This window comes from Diadema setosum, chromosome 10, assembly GCF_964275005.1.
Source record: "Diadema setosum chromosome 10, eeDiaSeto1, whole genome shotgun sequence".
Lineage (NCBI taxonomy): Eukaryota > Metazoa > Echinodermata > Echinoidea > Diadematoida > Diadematidae > Diadema > Diadema setosum.
The window spans coordinates 33,239,153-33,258,583 of NC_092694.1; the positions used below are offsets into that span (position 1 = coordinate 33,239,153).

Sequence of the window (19,431 nt, forward strand, 5' to 3'; positions counted from 1 at the left end):
AATTCACTGCATGTGTCTAGCCAGCTCAATAGGGAGGATGAGGTGCAATGTATACAAAATGTAGCTTCACGGAGGGAGGTTGCTGTGGTAGATATTTCTCCTCATCACAGTTTGCCATACGGTGGCTACATTACAAAACATAAGTGTGATATTAAAACCAACCAAGTTTTGGATGAATAATGCTGCAGGCACTTTATCATCTCGTCATCAGTTAAATTCAATTGATAACTTTGCATTCACTGCACACATCATTAAAAAAAAAAAAAAGGATTCGAAAAAAATGTTTAATTATATTTACAATCTCCATAAGTGCTGACGGGAAACATTTGTCCCTATGAGACAAAAACATGACCTTCTGAAATATGCTGCCAAATTTTTACGTAGGATAAGCTACAGATCCAGCAATTTTAATACAGTTTTTTGACAACAGTTATACAGCAGATACAAACTATGGTATACATGTGTACATGTATGACCAAAATAGGGTTCGCACACACACACAAAAAAAAAAAACAATGTAGTTTTTTTGTTTTTTTTTTCACCCTACATTGCATGAAACATCAACAACAAACGAATTCTGGGACGGAAAATGAACAGATATTGGTAGCAGAAACTCTGTTATCTTTCACTAGAAAAAGTCATTTACATAATATGTACATGTATGTATCTGAATACCGTAATTTATACAATTTAACTAATTTGAAGAAAGAGCATGAATGCACATGTACAAACTGTACCCTCTTGTGCAATTTTACAAATTGAGAACTGGGTATATTCCCTTAGCTAAGAGCTGGTGCTACAGGGACCATGTAAACGTGATTCCTGGAAGAACTGGTTTATCCAAAAACAAATAAACAAACCAACAACTATCATTAAAAGCAAAAACACCCAAAAAAATAAATAATGATAATAATAATAACATGTCAGATGCAGCAGTGAGTCTTTCCCCGAGTACTCAATGGAATGGGAGTGGAATGTAAAGAAAATGCATACCAACAGATCATACAAAACTGACTACAACATGCACTTCAAAAGATGACATGATAGCAGCTAGCCACTAAACATGCAAAAATGATCATTGCAGTGTATATATCCAGAGATACAAATTTTGCATATAGAGTGGATGAACTGTAAAGGTTACAAAGAGTGAGCACTATTAAAAACAAAGGAAAAATAAAAGACAAATAAAGACACATGCTTACTACAATGTAGGTATGTACTATATTTACAAGAGACACTCAGTTTTCCACTGATTTTATGATACTGAGTGCTGTGCTAGAAATAGTAAGCATTCCGGAAACATAAAAGAAATCAGTGAGTTGATCACACACATGTACGTATAATGTGTACACGGACATAATATACATGTATTTACAAGGGGTTTCATAGAACAAATTTTCAGTTGGTCTTGTTCTCGCCACCAAGGGAGACACAGTGCGCAGAGCAACAACATTTAATTGAAGTACTGAAGCCATTTCGTTTTTGTTTCTTTCATATTATGCAAATGGTATTAAATAATGCCTAGATAATGAACAGTAATTTTGTTATAAGGGCTAGTGATGTCAGGGGGAATCATCAAATCCTAGCACCCTATGCAGCCTTTGGAATACATTTGCGTTGCTCACCATGTGTAACTTTGGACACGAATGGAAGAATACGACTGTAGAAAATGTTCACTCTTTAAACAGGTATAGTGTCATGACGACACAAACTGCACATCATACATACCTACACACACACTACCATTTAAAACATCTCTCTTTCTTTAATAAACACACTATTCGTAGTACTAAACACACATACACACACACACACACAAGCACACTGTAGCAATCACTATTCACAGTCAGGATTCGCAGTCCCCTAATATGAAAAATGGACAAAGTAAAAAGCATCTACAGTCAGACATGTAAACAGTTGATGCATATAATTGTATACTGCGTACTAGAACCTGCATCAGGAAACACAGTAGGCCCTGCTTACATTTCTCCCTCTCTCTCTCTCTTGCACTTGATTTTGAGTAATGTAATTCTACTACAAGATTCATGTCAATTTGAAGATCTGCTCTAAACACCCATAGCTAAAATTTTATACTATGTACATCTCTATTCTATGCACTACTTTTATAGTTAATAGAATAGATTGCACTTTGGCTATAGTTATCACTAGCTGTCCTTTTCTATCAACATTCTGTCGTACAACCTTCATTCTGTCTTTTTATTCTTATTTCTGTTTTCAATTTTCTGTCTGATGTTGTGTGTATGGTAGGTGTGGATGGGTACAGGCTATATAATATACTAGTAGACTATGAAAGGTCTTCAATATGAATACTATATATTAAAGTGTGATTTGCCCCTTTATGAGCCCCGGAGAGTTGTAACTAGCACCACTGTCCTTTTCTATCAACATTCTGTCATCCATCTGAATAATCCAAACTTGAGAGTAGATCTAAAATTAAAGTTAACAAGCCTGCTCAGGGGTAACAACGTGTCTCAGCCCACCAGCAAGGTGCTACATCTGTATTAAAGGGCTTGTCCGATTGCCCGGGGCAGGCAAACATCAAAGTCAGGCAAGTGTTTTGGAACAATGAGTGATAATGCTTGCCTGCGTCGGGGAAGCAAAAAGTTTTTGACGCCACTTTTTGTTTTGCACTCTTCCTCCACCCTCCCCCTTCAAAATCAATATACGTAAAGAGAATTGCTGATGCAATGCACTACATTTCATTTCACCAACTTTCCAACACTTTACATGAAGAAGACGATATGCAATGCAACACCAACACCGGATAGAATCAAGTTTGTTTTGTAACTTCAGACAGTGTGTTTGTGAAAAGCATGCAAATCGATGTACATTGTGTATTTGATCAGTTCGTTACGGAAATCTAGTATACCAGGTTCCCATGGGTGCAACTGATACGGGTTCCCAAGATGAAGACACAAGTGCTTGATTTCATAGGCTAAATTTCAGTTACTTTGTGTTTCATGACCAGAAAAATGGATTCAATAAAAAAGATAAAAGTTTATCCTATCAGTATTCATTGTTAGGAATATGTCTATTCCATGGTGTTATTTACCATTTTTTCTGATTTAGTTTGCAATGTTCTGCTATAAACTTCGTATGAACAGTATACATGTATGCATAGTGATCAAAGCTGAGCTCAGTCAGATTTCTGTGTTCGCTGACCCCAGTTATCCAATTTCGGCGCCTGGTTTTGTGTAGAACAAAAGATTCTGTGAGCCTGTCAGCGCACGCTCTATTCATACCTCGCACCCAATAGACACTTCCATTGTTCAATGGCACGGTACGACCTGTAGTTTCCCCGCAGAAATGGGGTTACACGCACCGCTTGACTACTTTTGAACAGGTAGAGGGGGGGGGGGAGTAAAATTCATGTTTAGACAAGTTTTCTGCACCAATTTGAAAATCTGCTTGCCTGACTGGGCAGAAGTTATGTGCAGGGTAGCGCCATACCACCAGGAGGGCTTTGGAGACACAAAGGGCCTCTCAAGGGAGTGGGTAATCTCCATTTATTAGTAGTCTATAGTTACGTTCAGACGGCAGGCCCTAACCTCGAGGTTTAGCTCTTGCCCCCTAACTACAACGTGTGTCCACACGACGAATCTTAACTTCGAGGTTACGAAACCTCGAGGTAAAGCTTCTGCCCCCCGTAACTACGAGTGGGTCCCACTCGATGTTAAAACCACAAAACCGGAAGTTTCAGCCCACACTGCTAACAAGACGTCTATTTATTCTTTAGTCCAACCCTGTCGGACTCGCTTACAGGTACTCTTGTTCTCTGTCATGGTATGCACAGATAGCACTGCACTGATGACTTTATGCCTTTACGAAGATATTCGTCGAAAACATTTTTTTTTTTAGCGTCGGAGAAGAATATAGAATACAGTAGTGAGTTCGACGTGTTCAGTTTCAGAGATCAAGCGCTTGGGAAGAAAAGATGATGTTGTTGTGTCGTGCGTCATAGGTTTTTCACGTGTAGTGTATTTGTGGTGTACATTTGGGAGGTTGACCCGGAAGCAGAGGGAAATTGTGGGGGCTGGAGTTTACGGCGAGGTCACTCTTAACTTCGAGTTCGTTGTTTTTTGTGTCCACACGGTGCTTAACTACGAGTGGGGACCCCCCGCGGCTCGTGGTTAGAGCGCTAACCATAAGATTTCTCATGGCTCGAAACATCAAGCAAACCTCGAGGTTTGCTAACTACGAGTGCGTCTTCACGGTCCCTAACTACAAGCTCTAACCTCGAAGTTTCCTAACTTCGAGGTTAAGGGCTCCCGTCTGCACGTAACTTATAGTGTGATGATTTCTTTGCAAATCTGGCAAAAGCAAAAACAAAAACAAAAATCAAAAGCAATCAAAAGGCAAGTGGGCAGACAAAGCATATTGTGTTAATGCATAAATCATGACCTACATTGTATGGTAAAAGTATCGAGATATCAAAATGGATGCAAAATACAAAGAGGTAAAGCCTTCTGAAAATATATGAATGTGCACATTGTGTTCTCTTGTACAGGGACCTTCTCTTTTTGTTTCCCAAGTTCTTTGATAATATGGCTGACACATAGGTGTGGACACTACACAGATAAATAAATGTATGACAGTATAGTGTGTGCATGTGTGAAGGGGTGAATGTGCACATTTTTTATTAATGGTTGAACAGCTTAGGTGTATAACAGGGAGCAACACAACCTCTGCCAATAAATGAGTTTCCCAGAATATCAGGCACTCACTGAATACAGTACAAGACGACAAGTACAAATGTTTCAAGTACTGAGTATCATTTCCTCCCACTTTATACTGTTTTTGTTTGTTTTGATTTGTTTTGTTGCGTTGTGATTGGTTGGAATCAGGCTGGAGATGATAGAAACTATGATAAACCCCTCCACATGTTTCAGGTCACTTACCATGGAAAGAGATAACTTTCCCTGTCATCACCGTAGCAGAATACAAGGCTATGCTGCAGGTAGGGTGCTCTAAGCTTCAGCCCAAGAAGGGGATGTGTTTGAGAGGATACAATGTACAATAGCAGAGTGAAAAACAGGACATAAGATCACATTTGATATAGAGGGTGTCTCGCGCACTGGACCAAACTCCGCACACATTGTTCAATGTCATGAAAACACAGTCGAATAGCAAAATGTACCAATTGAAAGCAATTCACCTTACAGGGCCTTGGGGTATGATTGGAATGTAGGGAGAACAAAACACATTTAAATTGAAGGGTTTAGCAGCTTATAATTTAAAGTAGGCCCGCATAAAGAATCGCCCTCTCTCGGACAAATCAGGGCAGGCACCAGACACGGAGCGAGTCGATCTGGAAAAGGCTGTGAATGTGACGTCACCGTATCGAGCCTGCACGCGCACGCTGCAGCTAGCTAGCTGCATGCATGTGATATGCATTGCTAGACTGTAGATCTATGTTTTTCTGTTCGCGATCGCCTCGTCGTCAGGAAACTCAGAAGTTTAGTAAAATCAAATCTGTCACTGTAAAGTTCTGATTTAAAACTACGGATTATCCAAGTAATATAACATTTCCGGGGAAATTCAAGCTTTTTGATATCAGTAAGTCATTATTTTTTAGTTCGAAACCGTTGAACGATCGACTATTGTTTACTACAAGTTGCACGCACTCTCGACTCGGACACAATTCGGCGAGCTGATGATCAAGTTGGAATGTTAGGCTACTTCTCTTCGTGCCAGTGAAGCTTGGAATCTAATTCTTTGCCTTTGGGCATTGTTTACTACTGAATAGTAAGTATTATAACCTTCGTTTTAAATATGTAAACGATGTTTATTAGCTGGGCCATTTTGTTGGAGAGTGACCGTGAATAGTCGATACAACTCTGGGTCTCTTGGGTCTCTTGGAAGGTTGCGAAACTCCTTCCCCATACAGCCATGGCCCATACTTTAGTTTTAGCCTAGATATATCTGCAGCGCAGCCCCGGCGCCGCCCCGACCGGTCGCGACCGTACCCGCGCCCAGGGCCAGCGCCGGCGGAATACATGTAAGTTTGAGTCTAGTAGATCTACCTGGTCAATGCAATGAGCCGAGTAGTGAAAACTCTCGGTGACGGGCGAAACCGGCCTACACTATCTGTAAGATTTTTATTCTCTAGTGTCGATTCGCCTAATTCTTCTTCCCGATTCTTTCAAAGATATTCAAGAATTGTCTAGTTTGTCCAAAAAAAGTTGAGCACTTTGTGATATGATATGATTTCAATGACCAGAAAAAAAGAAACCAAAGAAAAGAAATCAAATATCGGAGGTCAGCAAGTGTATAATCTCTAATTTACAGAGACTAGAGTCCACTCCTGGTTGGCGGGGGCGGTTCTTCGTTGTTTTTACCATAGAATTCTAGACTAGGTGGCAATCTCATCAATTAAGACACCAGGGACCAATTTTTCGCGGTATCAAACTATTAGCAATTCCTGCAACTTTCTTCAACTTTTTGTGTTCTAACAAAACTTGAAGTCAAAGTTAAAAAATACTGTAATATTTCTTTTGGCTATGCAATTAAGGCCTGTATGTGTACGTTAAAAAATCAAGGGGTATTAATTGGTAAATCCAAATCAAAAATGCATTTTGAGGCCAGATATCTTGATTCAACAACAAAACTACCTTTGCTAATTTCCCCATTTTCGCATAGTCTAAAAAAAAAGTTAGGCCCTAGCTCAGACAAAGTCATGCTAATTGAATTGCTATTAAACAGTTAGGCCCTTGCTCTCATTCCAAACTCAAAATCTCACAATCTTGAATCTTGTTCTAGTTCTATTGAACTGAAACTGAAAGGTCTCTATACTCTGATACTTTCCCAAATTCATGTTGATGGCGTGTGGCTGGGCTAATACATACTCACATTTCACATTATTCAATTTGATATGAAATCTGCTACAAATGGTGCTAAAACTTACCAATTTTGAACATTAGCTGGGTCAAGTCTACTGCGGAGATCGATTTCACCCGCCCCTTCGTCTCTCTCCCGCTCCACTACCCGGCCAGCCACGGCGGGATTACGAGGAAGAGGCTCGTTTTGATACGGTACAGGCTGGCGTTCAACTGCACCTGCACTGCCTGATGATCCTTCGACGTCACTTTCATCTTCGTCGTACTCGCCTATCTCCCCATGGTCGTTATCGTAAGAGTCCGAATCATCAAACGAATCCTCCGAATCTGGATCACATTCCAAAATGAGGTCCTCGATATCCAAGTCAGAGGTACCTTCTGCCATTTTCAACAAGAAAGTCTAGTCGGCTTCGCATCCTACACGTATTAGCTTGGCTTTGTATACAGCTAGCTATACGCTAGCTAGCGCTAGCTCACGCTCGCTCTCTCGCATAAGATCGAGGCCTCATCACGGTGACGTCATCTCCCCGCTGAGAGTACAAACGAGCTGTTCTCTGGCTTTATTAAAACTAGTTATTCGTTCTTTGAAGAAGGGCCTATCATTGGTAAGCATTTCTAGGTGAATTCGAAACATGGTTAGGTGGAATCTATGGTACTTCCTCGTTATAATGAGGTATATATGACCCTGGTTTATGCATAATTTAGATTTCTATGCGGGCCTACTTTAAAGAAAAATTTATGAAAGGATGCCAACTCTACAGTTAATTTTGAATGTAGGCATTTTGGCATTGGCATAGCACTAAAAACTTGAATAAAAATATGCAGACACAAACACTTGTAACCTGTTGAATATCACGATGAAAGTAATATTCACACATGAAACTATAGGCCTATACAGTATACTCTGTACTTTCATCTGCATTTGTACGTACATGTACAAGCACTGTAGTCAACTGTAGCCAGGGCTACAGAACAATAATTACAAGTGCTGGGGCAATGTCATGTGGATTACATGATTTTAAAAAAAAAAAAATGTTCACTGCATCTTCTCTGTAATTGTAGAAGAATTCAAAGGCAGTGTCCAGGGAGAACTTTAACAACGTCACTGATTTTTTGGTGAAAATGGCTTTTTTTGGATTAATGGTCAGTTAAGTGATCAGTTAAATAATCAGTTAAGTGATGTCCTACATACCTCAAAAATGAGGCCACCATGGCATGTCAAAGGGACGTCTATCACATTGGATACAGTGCTTTGGCTGCCATGTAATTTGCTCTCCTGAACATTTGATATTTTGTACTTATACAAGGTCTTGTCACCCAACCGATGATACGCTTTCCTCATAAACTATTAAAAAAAAAAAAAAAAACCTTTGTTCTGATATAATATTCATGGAGCTAGAACATGATAAATTCTGTGCAAGGGTAATTTTCAATGGAAATACATAGTACGTATAGCAGTCTGCAATTGGGAAACCGTACAGTCTGTATATCCACACTATGCATATATGTCCTGTACAAAGTCCATCATGATACCACATCACCCACAGCATGTTAGTGCCTTTACCAGTCCACACCACAAGCAGCCTTCAAGGCTTTCCGCACATTCTAATTTTGCTTGCATAAATGTTAAAAGTACATATTCTCATTTTGTCACCATTTTTTGCTATCCAATGATACCAGCGTTGAAGGTTCCACTGAGATGGTCAGTCTATGGGATTGTGTACATTGCAAGGCTGTGATGATGCATTAAATAAAACAAGAAATTTAAACTTTTCATTTCCAGTGTTCCACATTGTGTCGCTGTTAGTGCCTTCACCCTTTGCACCATTGCCGCCATGTTTTCAAAAGTGGGGGGGAGGGGGGCACTTCAGGGTTTCATGAGCTAACAAGTAAAAAAAAAGGGGTATTGAGTGCAAAATCAAAGCCTCGGCACGCTCACACTTCAAGGCTTCTATTTCTTTCTATGTGCCACTCCGCACTTCCGGGGTAAAAAAAAAAAAAAAAAAAAAGCTGGGGGCCCAAAATGGTGACATCTTACATATGTATTCCTTTTGTATGGTGCAAAAAAAAAGTGTGTGTGTGTGTGTGTGTGTGTGTGTCAGGGGGGCAGCTCCCCCAGTTCCGGCTCCCATGCTTTGAATTATTATGATGCCCACAAACGCATGTATCTAATGCAACTACATGTTTATACAAACTGCAGATCTAATCGCAGAGCACTTGCAGACCCTATACACAATTGTACTGTACATCCTATCACCACACAATAGTACAGCAGATGATGGGTAGCCTTGTAGAGAGCATTTTAATAGTTTACTAAAACTGCTGATGTCCGCACGTGTTTGCTTGCACAGAAAAAAGAAGATTAACTCTTTATGTGCCACGGTGTGCCACATCATTCAGAGACAGCAACGTCACAGTCTTGCTCTGGGAAAACATTTTTTTTTTTTCCAATGTATGTAATTTTCATAGATTTTTATTACCCTGGACATGGTAAGGAGTAAAGTAAAGAAAATGCCAAACTTCACTCTGATGTAAATTGTATGACAGATCTATGACTTTTTTTTTCTCTCTCAAAAGACCAACAGATACACTACTGCACTAGCATGACTTTTGCACAGAAAAACAGTGAATGAAACTAAGAATTCACCCCTAAATTCACTAGGGTACAGAGTTTGAGAGTCTTGAAATCACCACATATTAAATGTAAGGTATATGTCACAGGAATAGAATCTTGAGAAACTCTTTACACATTGTACTGTGTGGCTTTGGCTATGTATCAGTCGGTTTGGGCGGGACTATGCGTTTGAGTAGAATATATGCGAACTTGGCACGCCACTGACCGAGTCTGGTGTGCAAACCTGGCACATAAAGAGTTATGATGTAGTGACAGGAAAGGAAAAGGAAGAAGGAAAAGAAGAAACAAAAACAATGACTGCTCAAAGAAGATACAAAACAAAAAAAAGGGGGAAAAGATGATGGTGGACAAATGAGAAGGAAAAAGAGAAGGAGAAATTGACTACAGTTGAATCCAATAGTAAGTCTATAATCGATTTTATCTTTTGATAAAACGGTAGCCTGGTACTCATTCCTATCAACCCTAGACAGGAAGCCACCTCACCGTGCATACACATGGTACTTGTCCGTTCCGTCAGCGCTGCCGGGACATCTGCCATGGGTCTTAATCCATGAAGCACTGACCTGACAACGATATGCCGACGGCACGAACACACATGGGGAAATAAGGCATCAGAGACAATGGGTGCTTTCAAGTTTGGTTTTGGTGCTATTGCTAGTGCTAGTGCTAGCGCCCAAATAACAGACTTAAATCGAGCTTCAACACCGACGGTCGGATTAACAAGGCGATACCAATCAAAATTATCGATCTCCAGCACTAGGTGTTGGCATCACAGCACCGCGACTCCGCGGGAATTGCGCAACGAAAAAAGTGATGGCGCATGACTACAGTCAAATATTAAAAGATGTAGCCAGAACTGCTCAGTTTTAGACACATAATGTGAAAGAACAATTGAAATGCCACAAATTTCATCCCTTCTTTAAAACACAGTTATTTTAATTTTGCTCCCAGGCTCAGATTCATAGAGCCATGTCTGGAGTGTCCATGGACCTTTACGTGGGAGACCATTGCGTTTGCATAGACTTTGCTCATAAAATGTGCATCTACTTACGCACGTAAGTATGGGTCTTGCACGGCAACGCTAACACCAGCACCGAACTTGAAATGACGAAAATGATAATCCCTAGGGGCTAGTGTTGTCAATGGGGAAAAAGCACGTAAATCACTAACACAAACGGCAGAGCTCCGTTCAACAGATGACATTCAACACCAGGCCCAGCACCAACAACCGGAAATACGTCATGATTTTGAGGTCAACTCCAAACACCGAGTGGAAGTGATTTCAAGTTCGGTTTCATCATCGGTGCTAGTGCTGAAATAGCACTAGCACTAACACCGAACTTGAAATCACCCAATTTGTCCTGATGCCACAAAGCAGGGCGCCTTCACAAGTAGGACTGGAATATGAAGAGGACATTAATAAAAAGCTAGCTGTTATCCGGCTGTGTCACGGCCCTCGGGATACGAAATGCGATTTTAGCCAGATATTAGGATGAACAATGTTTTTGTGCACATAAATCGAAGGACAGACTCGGAAATTGCACAATGGCATGCTACAGTTGTATCTGGTGATGGCTAGCTCAATGATGAGCATGCAATGCACAGTGGAGAAAGTTGTGAATGACGAGCGTGTTTTTCGAATCAATCTGTCACTGAATTTTACCCCTCAAAACCCCCCCCCCCCCTTTGAACCAAATATTGGTCCCAGAGGTCACTGAGAATCCAAGACCCAATAGAGGGATCTTCAAATGTTTTGTGATGGCTGATGTATTGGAATTCCAGATGGCCGCAAACCCAGTGGTCAGATTTCTTATACATTGAAGATGTGGCAATTTTTTTCTAAAATCACCACCCCAAAATACCAATTCATGCAAAATTTCATATTCTCTGCCGGATGTGAGCATCTCAAACAATTTTTGCTACACCTGTTTTTAGTAGTTCTGCATTGTATCTGCTCCACGTCTACCAATGCATGGCTGCCAAAAGTCAAGCATCAGGTTCGGGGAAAGCTCCCAGAAGTGATATTGTGTGCTGTGTATGCATCACAATGGTCAACAATTCCCACATACAGGTTTTTATTTGTTTGATAGTCTTTAGACATGGTGATGGTGTTACATACAACAGGCTATTTTATTTTATTTTTTTTTTGGAGGGGGGGGGGGAAGGGGGTTCTTAACAATTTTTTTTTGTTTTTGTTTCCCCAACCAGGGAGCTTGCTACCGAAAATGCATACTTCTTCACAGCTATTCTATCAACACCAAGAGATCTGTTTTGCGATTTGTAATAACCTTTCGTGGGATTGGTCATCTCATGAGACCACACCTCTCTCCTCTGACACTGAGAGATAAGACAAGCGCTACGAAAACTCGATGAATGAGAGGATTGACTAACTTTTCCAAACTGATATACAATGTACAAAACCATTTATTCACACAACTTACTGCAAAATTCATTGCAACGCAATTTGATCCGTACACAACATCCAACAATTGACGTTATAGCGTCTGTTATGTTATAATCATTAGATCTCACCCTGATACAGAGTATACTGACTCAGCAAAGAAATACCATATGACTTATAAAAATTAAGAAAAAAAGCAAGGACACAAAAAGTGAAAAATAAAATGATACAGTAATACAATCTGCATGAGTATAGCATTACATGCTTCCACTGTTACAGCCATTTTCAAGTAGGTTTGAGGGGGGAAAGGGGGCGCGGGAACATGAAAATCCCTTTGAATCCTCAATTAATTTTTAACTTACCCTCATGACTTGGCCTCGGACTGGTCTCACTGAGTCATCGTTGGCTAAAAACCTCGACCACACCCCTGTACAATTCACCACTACATCATACTGGCCAGAGAGCTGGAGGAGTTGCCATGGTTACCAAGGAGAGAGCATTAAAAGACAAAATACTTTGGAGATGAAGATACTTCAAGACAAAGGTATTCTAAATTATACAACCTTGCCTAAGTCGTAAACAAAGCTACAGTGTATTTGCATTGAAGAAATTGATTTGAGCTAGGGAAAAATATGAGGAATTATAATGGAATAAAATATAAAGAGGACTTACAAAGACCTTGAACTTAAGATGATTATTTGACTTACTGAGGTCAACTTAAGCAAGGTTGATTTTATTGCTCACAGGGTGCAATATCTGTGTCCTCAGGAATGTACCATTCACTGAATTAAGGAAAGATCTACTGCCAAAGTTAAAAAAAAAAAAATGATGTGCATTTTGGGGGTAGTTGAAAAAAAAAATGTTTGCCTTGGTTTTAATTGGTCATGGAAGACATTCTAAAAAAAAAAAGTTAGAGGATTGAAACAGAAAAAGAAAAATAAAGAAAAGAACTGAATAGAATACCATGATACACAATACCTGTGCATATTCATTATCATACCCTTGCTGTGTATTGCATTGCCTCTGCCATTACTGAAACTTGAAACATAGTTTTGGGAAGTACAAATTTTGTCTCTACATAATATGCACAAATGCACAAATTATGCTGCTTTTATACAGAATATGCATGCACGAGTACCTCAGCAAAGCTAGATATTCTTCGCTGCATCACAACACCGCCATTCTTCTGGAATCTGCCCAGAGAGAGAGAGATAGAGAGAGAGAGGGAGAGAGTGAAAAAAAAAAAAAAAGAATAATGTCATAAGGACATGCACTTTTGAGCATGCCAGCTAGACAAGACACGATCTCTTAGATATAAATCATTCAGCATGTATTGTATACGTAAAGTCACATCAGTGTTCATTGCAGTATTCACACAGTGGCATGCTTTTATCATGAAATGCTTCACTGACCCTTTCATCTGCCCAGGCATTTAGCTCATCTTTCATCAGCATTTAAAATCTATATGTGACTGTGCACCTCAAAACGAACATAAAGTCGCACACACTGATTTTGCGTGAGGACTGAAAATAAGTGAAATGGGTCATCCTAGCCGAACTCGACTTTTTCATATTTTCTGAAAGAGCGGGTCTTCTTTTACATTACGCTAAAATATGATATCATAAAATGGGCAGGAAAGTGTGTTTTTTAGCAGTTTATCTCGAACATTTTCGGTAGAATAGTGTGATTAGGTGTGTCTTTAAAATCCCTTTTTCATTTCTGAAAAACCTTGTCCACACTCTTCACTTTCAACTCTAATAACTTTTGAGAGGATAGTGCTACTGCTTTGAAAGTTGGGATTAATTATTTACAGAATGTGTTAAGGAGGCATGCTTAATTTCACTTTAATCTGATAATCCCTTCACTGTTGTTACTCTGCTGGTTTACTTCCTGTTTTTTGTCCCATTCATCGCACAGCCAGCACTGTTTGGTAAAGATTAAGCGCTTGAATAGACACTGTACTTCAGAACCTCTTTTCTCAGTTCACACTTTTCCTGAGTTTGTACTTTCTTTCCAATATTTAGATAGGTTAGGAGAGTCCATTTTATTTGAGTTATACATCACTTTAAAGCTTAAAAATCTGCTCTTTCTGATGGTCTTAACTAAAAATTCATGTCTGGCGACTTTTTGTTTGTTTTGAGGTGCAGGGTCACATATATCCCAAATTGACCTTCACATCATGCGTGGTTAAAAAGACTGAGGCAACGAAGAGGACAATCTCTTCTTTCTTATCATCAGCTGAGAACTAGAAGGTTGCTATTGTGTTCTAAGAACAGAGCATCTATAAAGAAACAAACAATTCGTTTTCATGAAATAAAACAATTTTATTTCAAATCAAAAGTGGGTGGATTTATAAGCACTGTTCGAAATATAAGGTAAAGAAGTGTCCTTGGAGTTTAACTTTAAACCTGCTCTTTATGGGAACCAGGTATACAGTACCAGGTTCCCAAAATGTAGACAGGAGTGCCTGCATTTGAGGCCTTGATTCAAATGTTAATTATGTTATGCTGCCCAGAAAAAATGGCTTTAATAGAAAGATTAGAGTTTCTTTGATCTGAGATATCTGTTTTCTTTCTGTGTGAAAACTGTCTGTAAATGATTGCAGTATTAGTTACTTTTCTCTGTAAATGTAGTGCCGCTTGTTTTGCTGAAAAACTCATATTAAAGGGATCGTATCGTTTTGGTTGAGACCTAATTTCAGGTTTCTAACATTTTTTTGTGAGATAATGAGGAACCTCTTATGAAATATGAAAGAGCATGTGATTACACGAGGAATTCAATGTATATTTGATGAAAATTGGTTCTGAAATGGCTGAGATATCCAAAACAGAGCAATTCTAATAAAGTGTGGGACCCACACTTTATTACGATCGCTTTGTCTTACTTTGTTTTTGGATGTTTCAGTCATTCCAAACCCGATTTTCATCAAATAAACTTTGAATTCCTCTTAGAATGGGATGCTCTGTACTATTTCATAAGTGTTTTCTTGGTATCTTGCAAAAACTTAAAATCCAAATTCTCATCTCCACCAATACTGTGGGCAAGTCCAAGATAACGTGCACGTACGTTACGTATGGGACATTCAGAGACTTTTATGACCTGAAAAATAGTGTTAATGGCCTTTGATCATATTGAACTTCATCATGGTGATTGATATCTAGAAGAAGTATAATCATGTAAAAAATTGAGAAAAATGACCTTGACAATTACATTCTAGAAGAGAAAATATGTGCCGTTACGTATGGGACCATAAAAAATTTGTTTTTTTGAACATTTTTTTCAACCTCAAAACTCTCTGAAAGTATAAATCATTCTACAACTTGTAACTCACTGTGATGAAAGTCACAACACTCAAGATTATCACAGGTAAGTTTCATGTCATTAGGCAAAAAGCTCTAATTACAGGTTCTAATTAAAGACAGACATGACGTGTTACGTATGGGACAGTTACGTATGGGACAGTTTGTCCCACATTCATTTAGTGTGTGAAGAACCATGTTGATGGGTATTTTGCATAATTATTGAAATAAAATCAGTTGAAACTACTCAAATACTGATCCAGACTGTCAAGGAAACAATATTCCCCAAATATTCACCATAATAATCATATTCAATCATATTTTTATATTTTTATAACCAACCTGGGTATGCATGCCCTTTGTCCCCCATTCGTTTTAAGTGTGTGGAGAACCATGTTTATGGGTATTTTGCAAAATAATTTTGCAAAATACCCATAAACAAATTTGTGCATAATTATTGAGGTGGAATCAGTTGAAATTACTCAAATACTGATCCAGACTGACAAGGGAACAATATTCCCCAGATATTTACCATCATAATCACATTCAATCATATTCTATATTTTTTATGACCAACCCGAGTATGTATGCCCTATTTTTATCAGGATAGTTACTACTGAAAAATTGAATAGTTTAAAGTGTTTACTTCCATTGATGAAGGGCAGTTTGCCATTTAATTTCAATAAAAAACAACTTGACACACAAAATATTAAGTTTAATAAATAAGCAATACCTGCTGCGTGAAACCCCAGTGATCGAGTCACACCTCAGTATGTATACCCATGAATTTTGTTGTGGCTACTACTGAAAACTGAATAAGGACAATTTGTGTATCACTTGGAAAAAAAAAAAATTATTTTACTTTTTTTTTTTTAATATATATCACAACCATTTCAAATTGGATCTCCATCACATAAACTTTGAATTCCTCTAGTCTTAGGATTTTGTGCTTCATATAATTGGTTTCCAATTATATGAAGTAATTCATATAATTGGTTTCCAATCATCTCTTCAAATGTTGAAAACTGAATCCCCATTTCTACAAAAAACTATACCATCCCTTTAATGCTGACTTTTCATTGTGTATTTTGCCATTTTCCCCTCCCCCTTTCTGAAAATTGTTCAGTAAAGTTCATGTATTGTTTCAAGTATCTATAACTCAAAAAGTAGCTACAATGTTGGGATGCTTTCTTCAGGATGATTGACCATTTGTGTACTGAGAGACCTTCCCAGCTAGCTACATGCATTCACATGCAATATGTATGAGGATGGCCCATACGTAACGCATTTGTCCCATACGTAACATTATTTCAATGCCTAATAAAAAATATTTCTTTTACTTTTTTTTCTTCTTTTTTCTGGTATTTAATTTCTCTAAACAATAAATTAGAACTTTCCAAAAGGGCATTAAAATAACCTTAGCAATTTCAGAAAAAACCTAAAAAAAAATGACCTCATTTTGTTACGTATGGGACATCTCATGATAGGACACGAGCTTATTCGCATAATCATTTGCATAATCCTTAAATTTTCATACCAAGTTAAACTATGTGATGAACTTCTTATGTCCACATATTAATCAAATATTATTTGCTTTCCTTTGAATTAATATGAATTTTTATAAATGTCCCATACGTAACGCTGTGTTTCACATTTATGCAAATGAAGCCCTTGAAATTTGCATAAATTTACATAATATCATTTTTTCCCCCACGGAAATCAAAACTTCAACTCATAAGCTTCAAAATGATACCAAACATGTCAATATTGAGCAAAGATGAAATTTTGCCTTCTGAGGGGACCTTATCTTGGACTTGCCCTGTACTATCCCTTTAAGATGTGCATACCCAAGTACATAGCGATCAAGGTTGAGCGCGGTAGATATTTGACCCAATTGACCCCATTCAAGTGTATCTTTTATGCATAATAACAAAAGAGTTTGTGAGTCCATGGATCAGTGCACACTCTATTCATACTGTGCACCCTTTCGATTATTGTTCGATGGCACACGTAGTAAACCATGGAAAGGGGTACATTTACCGCTTGACTGCTTTCGCAAGGTGGACTACCAACCCGTCCATTCTCTGTCGACCTGCAAAAAGTGTATTTCCTGTTTGGGGGCATTAAAGGCGCTCAGAGAAGTGGGAGGAACGGGTTATCATTTTACTGAAAATTAGAATAATTCAAAATGGACAGCATACGTAATGTAGTAGAGATCAAGCTCTTCTGGTTCTCAGCTGCATGAGCCTTTATGACACAAGATCAGTCATGTGGCAGCATGATACATTTACAGCTTCTGTATACGCCAAATATTTCATGAGGTTTTTATTTTCACGAATTTCACGAGTCAGATGCTATTCGCGAAATTAAAGACACACAAATATATTGACTCTGATCCCAATGTGAATGTGACGTATACGTGTACATTTCTTTGTTCAATGCAGGACTCCACGATCGCGAATTTAAACACTCGTGAAAACGTCAGGAATTTAGACTTGCGAAATATATGGCGTATACAGCTATATGGATCCACTGTTACAATTGTACTTGAATACCTCTCAGTCAGGTATGGAATATATCTGTGGCTCTCACACATGATGGTGGTGAAGAACCAGCCATATCTGGGGAAGTCAAACAGAAAGATGTTAAGGGGGAGGGGTACTCAGAGACAGGTTTAATTGACAGTAATCATGCACTGGACCAGCTCACCACAAAAGGAAGCAGAGCACAGAGATAACAGGAGTTACAGTTGTATGTTCAGGCGGTAATCCTTAACTTTAAGCTATTGTGAAAGTGGAAATTTTTGCAATGTTGAAAGTTTCGCACATTTCGCACAACCAGAACTAGTGCAAAATGAGAAGCACACAAAAATGTTTGCTTGCCATGATATTTCAGTAATTGATGTCTTGATTCCGCAGAATCAAAAACATGTGAAATTCTTCTTTATACCCGGCTGAGTGCGAAAAATTAGTTGCGCAAAAATATCCACTTTTACAGTAGGCTACAACTTCGAGGATAAGCTCTAGTCCTTTTCACTTCAATGTGCGTCCATACTGCTAAGCTTATCATCAAAATGTAGCTTTAATATCATTGATGATAAGTTCCTACCCCCGTAAATAAGCGAGTTCCACTCGATGAACAAAAAACAAACAAACTTAGCGCTGGAAGTTTGCAGTGATTCCAGTATGAGGGGCACTGTATTTCAATATAAGTGGGAGGTTGACCTGGAAGCAAACAGGAATGGGGGTTTCACAGAGAGGTCACGCTTTTCTTCGAGTTGGTTGATTTTTGTGTCCACATGATGCTTACTTCGAGTTGGGAACCCCACGGCTATTAAAAGGATATAGCATTAATCCTGAGAAAGCTAGTGGTTCTTATCATCATCAAGTTACACATAGCTTACATGTACCATCGAGTGCATCTAAACAGTAGTTAACTACAAGCTTATCCTTATAAAGTTAATCTAAGGATCACTATCTGAACATATTAAACTACATGTACGGTGTACTTTACTGCAGTCTCAGCACTGGCCAAATGCTCAATGGTTCATTCCTGAACCAGTGTCATTAATGACTACAAACACTTTGCATCTGTAACCTTCGACTGCAAAAGCAACATAGGAGACTCTCTGGTTATGAAGACATGCACATTTCATTTTCATTTCCACAGATTTTGCAAGTTGACTGATATTCACAGCATTTGAGAAAGAGGCTTTGAAATTTCTGCATGAGCACTCTTTTTTAAAGTGCAGAGACACCCTTTGTTGTAGTGCGTACTTTCACACTACAGTACAAGGTACATTGTAACTATAGCCTACTACATGTTAACAAGTGAGTAGGAGTTATCAGATTTACCTTGAACACTTGGTAAACTGTTAAAAATATCATACCACCTACATACTGTAAAGATAGAGTTCAAGTAAACATTTCTGTCCAGGGTATTCACATGTATTTTCATACACAACAAAAGAAATTAAATTTTAAATAAAAATAAAGAACTCATCTCCATAAACTTAAAGACTAGTTAATACTACACTCAAGTATTGAAACTTAGAATTTTTTAGACGTGCACACTGTAGGTATACTGTACAGTCTACTCTGTCAGCAAAACACGTCATGATGAAAGAAAACAAATAAAAAAAAAAACAACAAGTAACATCGAACTCACTGAGGAAAAGTTGATTTTGTTATTACAATATTTCTCATAGAACCCTGCCTGAGTACACTCAGCACTAGTCTT

General features: G+C 38.6%; 1 protein-coding gene across 2 annotated transcripts in view; it reads right to left on the reverse strand.

Moving 5' to 3' along the window:
• LOC140234120 (D-aspartate oxidase-like) overlaps nt 1–19,431 on the reverse strand; it is a 48,607-nt gene that overhangs the window by 21,800 nt on the left and 7,376 nt on the right. The window contains exons 4-7 of one of the 2 annotated variants that reach the window (XM_072314195.1): nt 17,748–17,813; nt 13,032–13,086; nt 12,256–12,357; nt 4,920–4,993 (exon numbers count right to left, since the gene is read on the reverse strand). In XM_072314195.1, coding sequence (XP_072170296.1) covers nt 4,920–4,993; nt 12,256–12,357; nt 13,032–13,086; nt 17,748–17,813 — 297 coding nt within the window. Of the gene's footprint in view, nt 1–4,919; nt 4,994–9,975; nt 10,056–12,255; nt 12,358–13,031; nt 13,087–17,747; nt 17,814–19,431 lie in introns of both variants that reach the window. The other variant, XM_072314194.1, reaches the window with a different exon arrangement.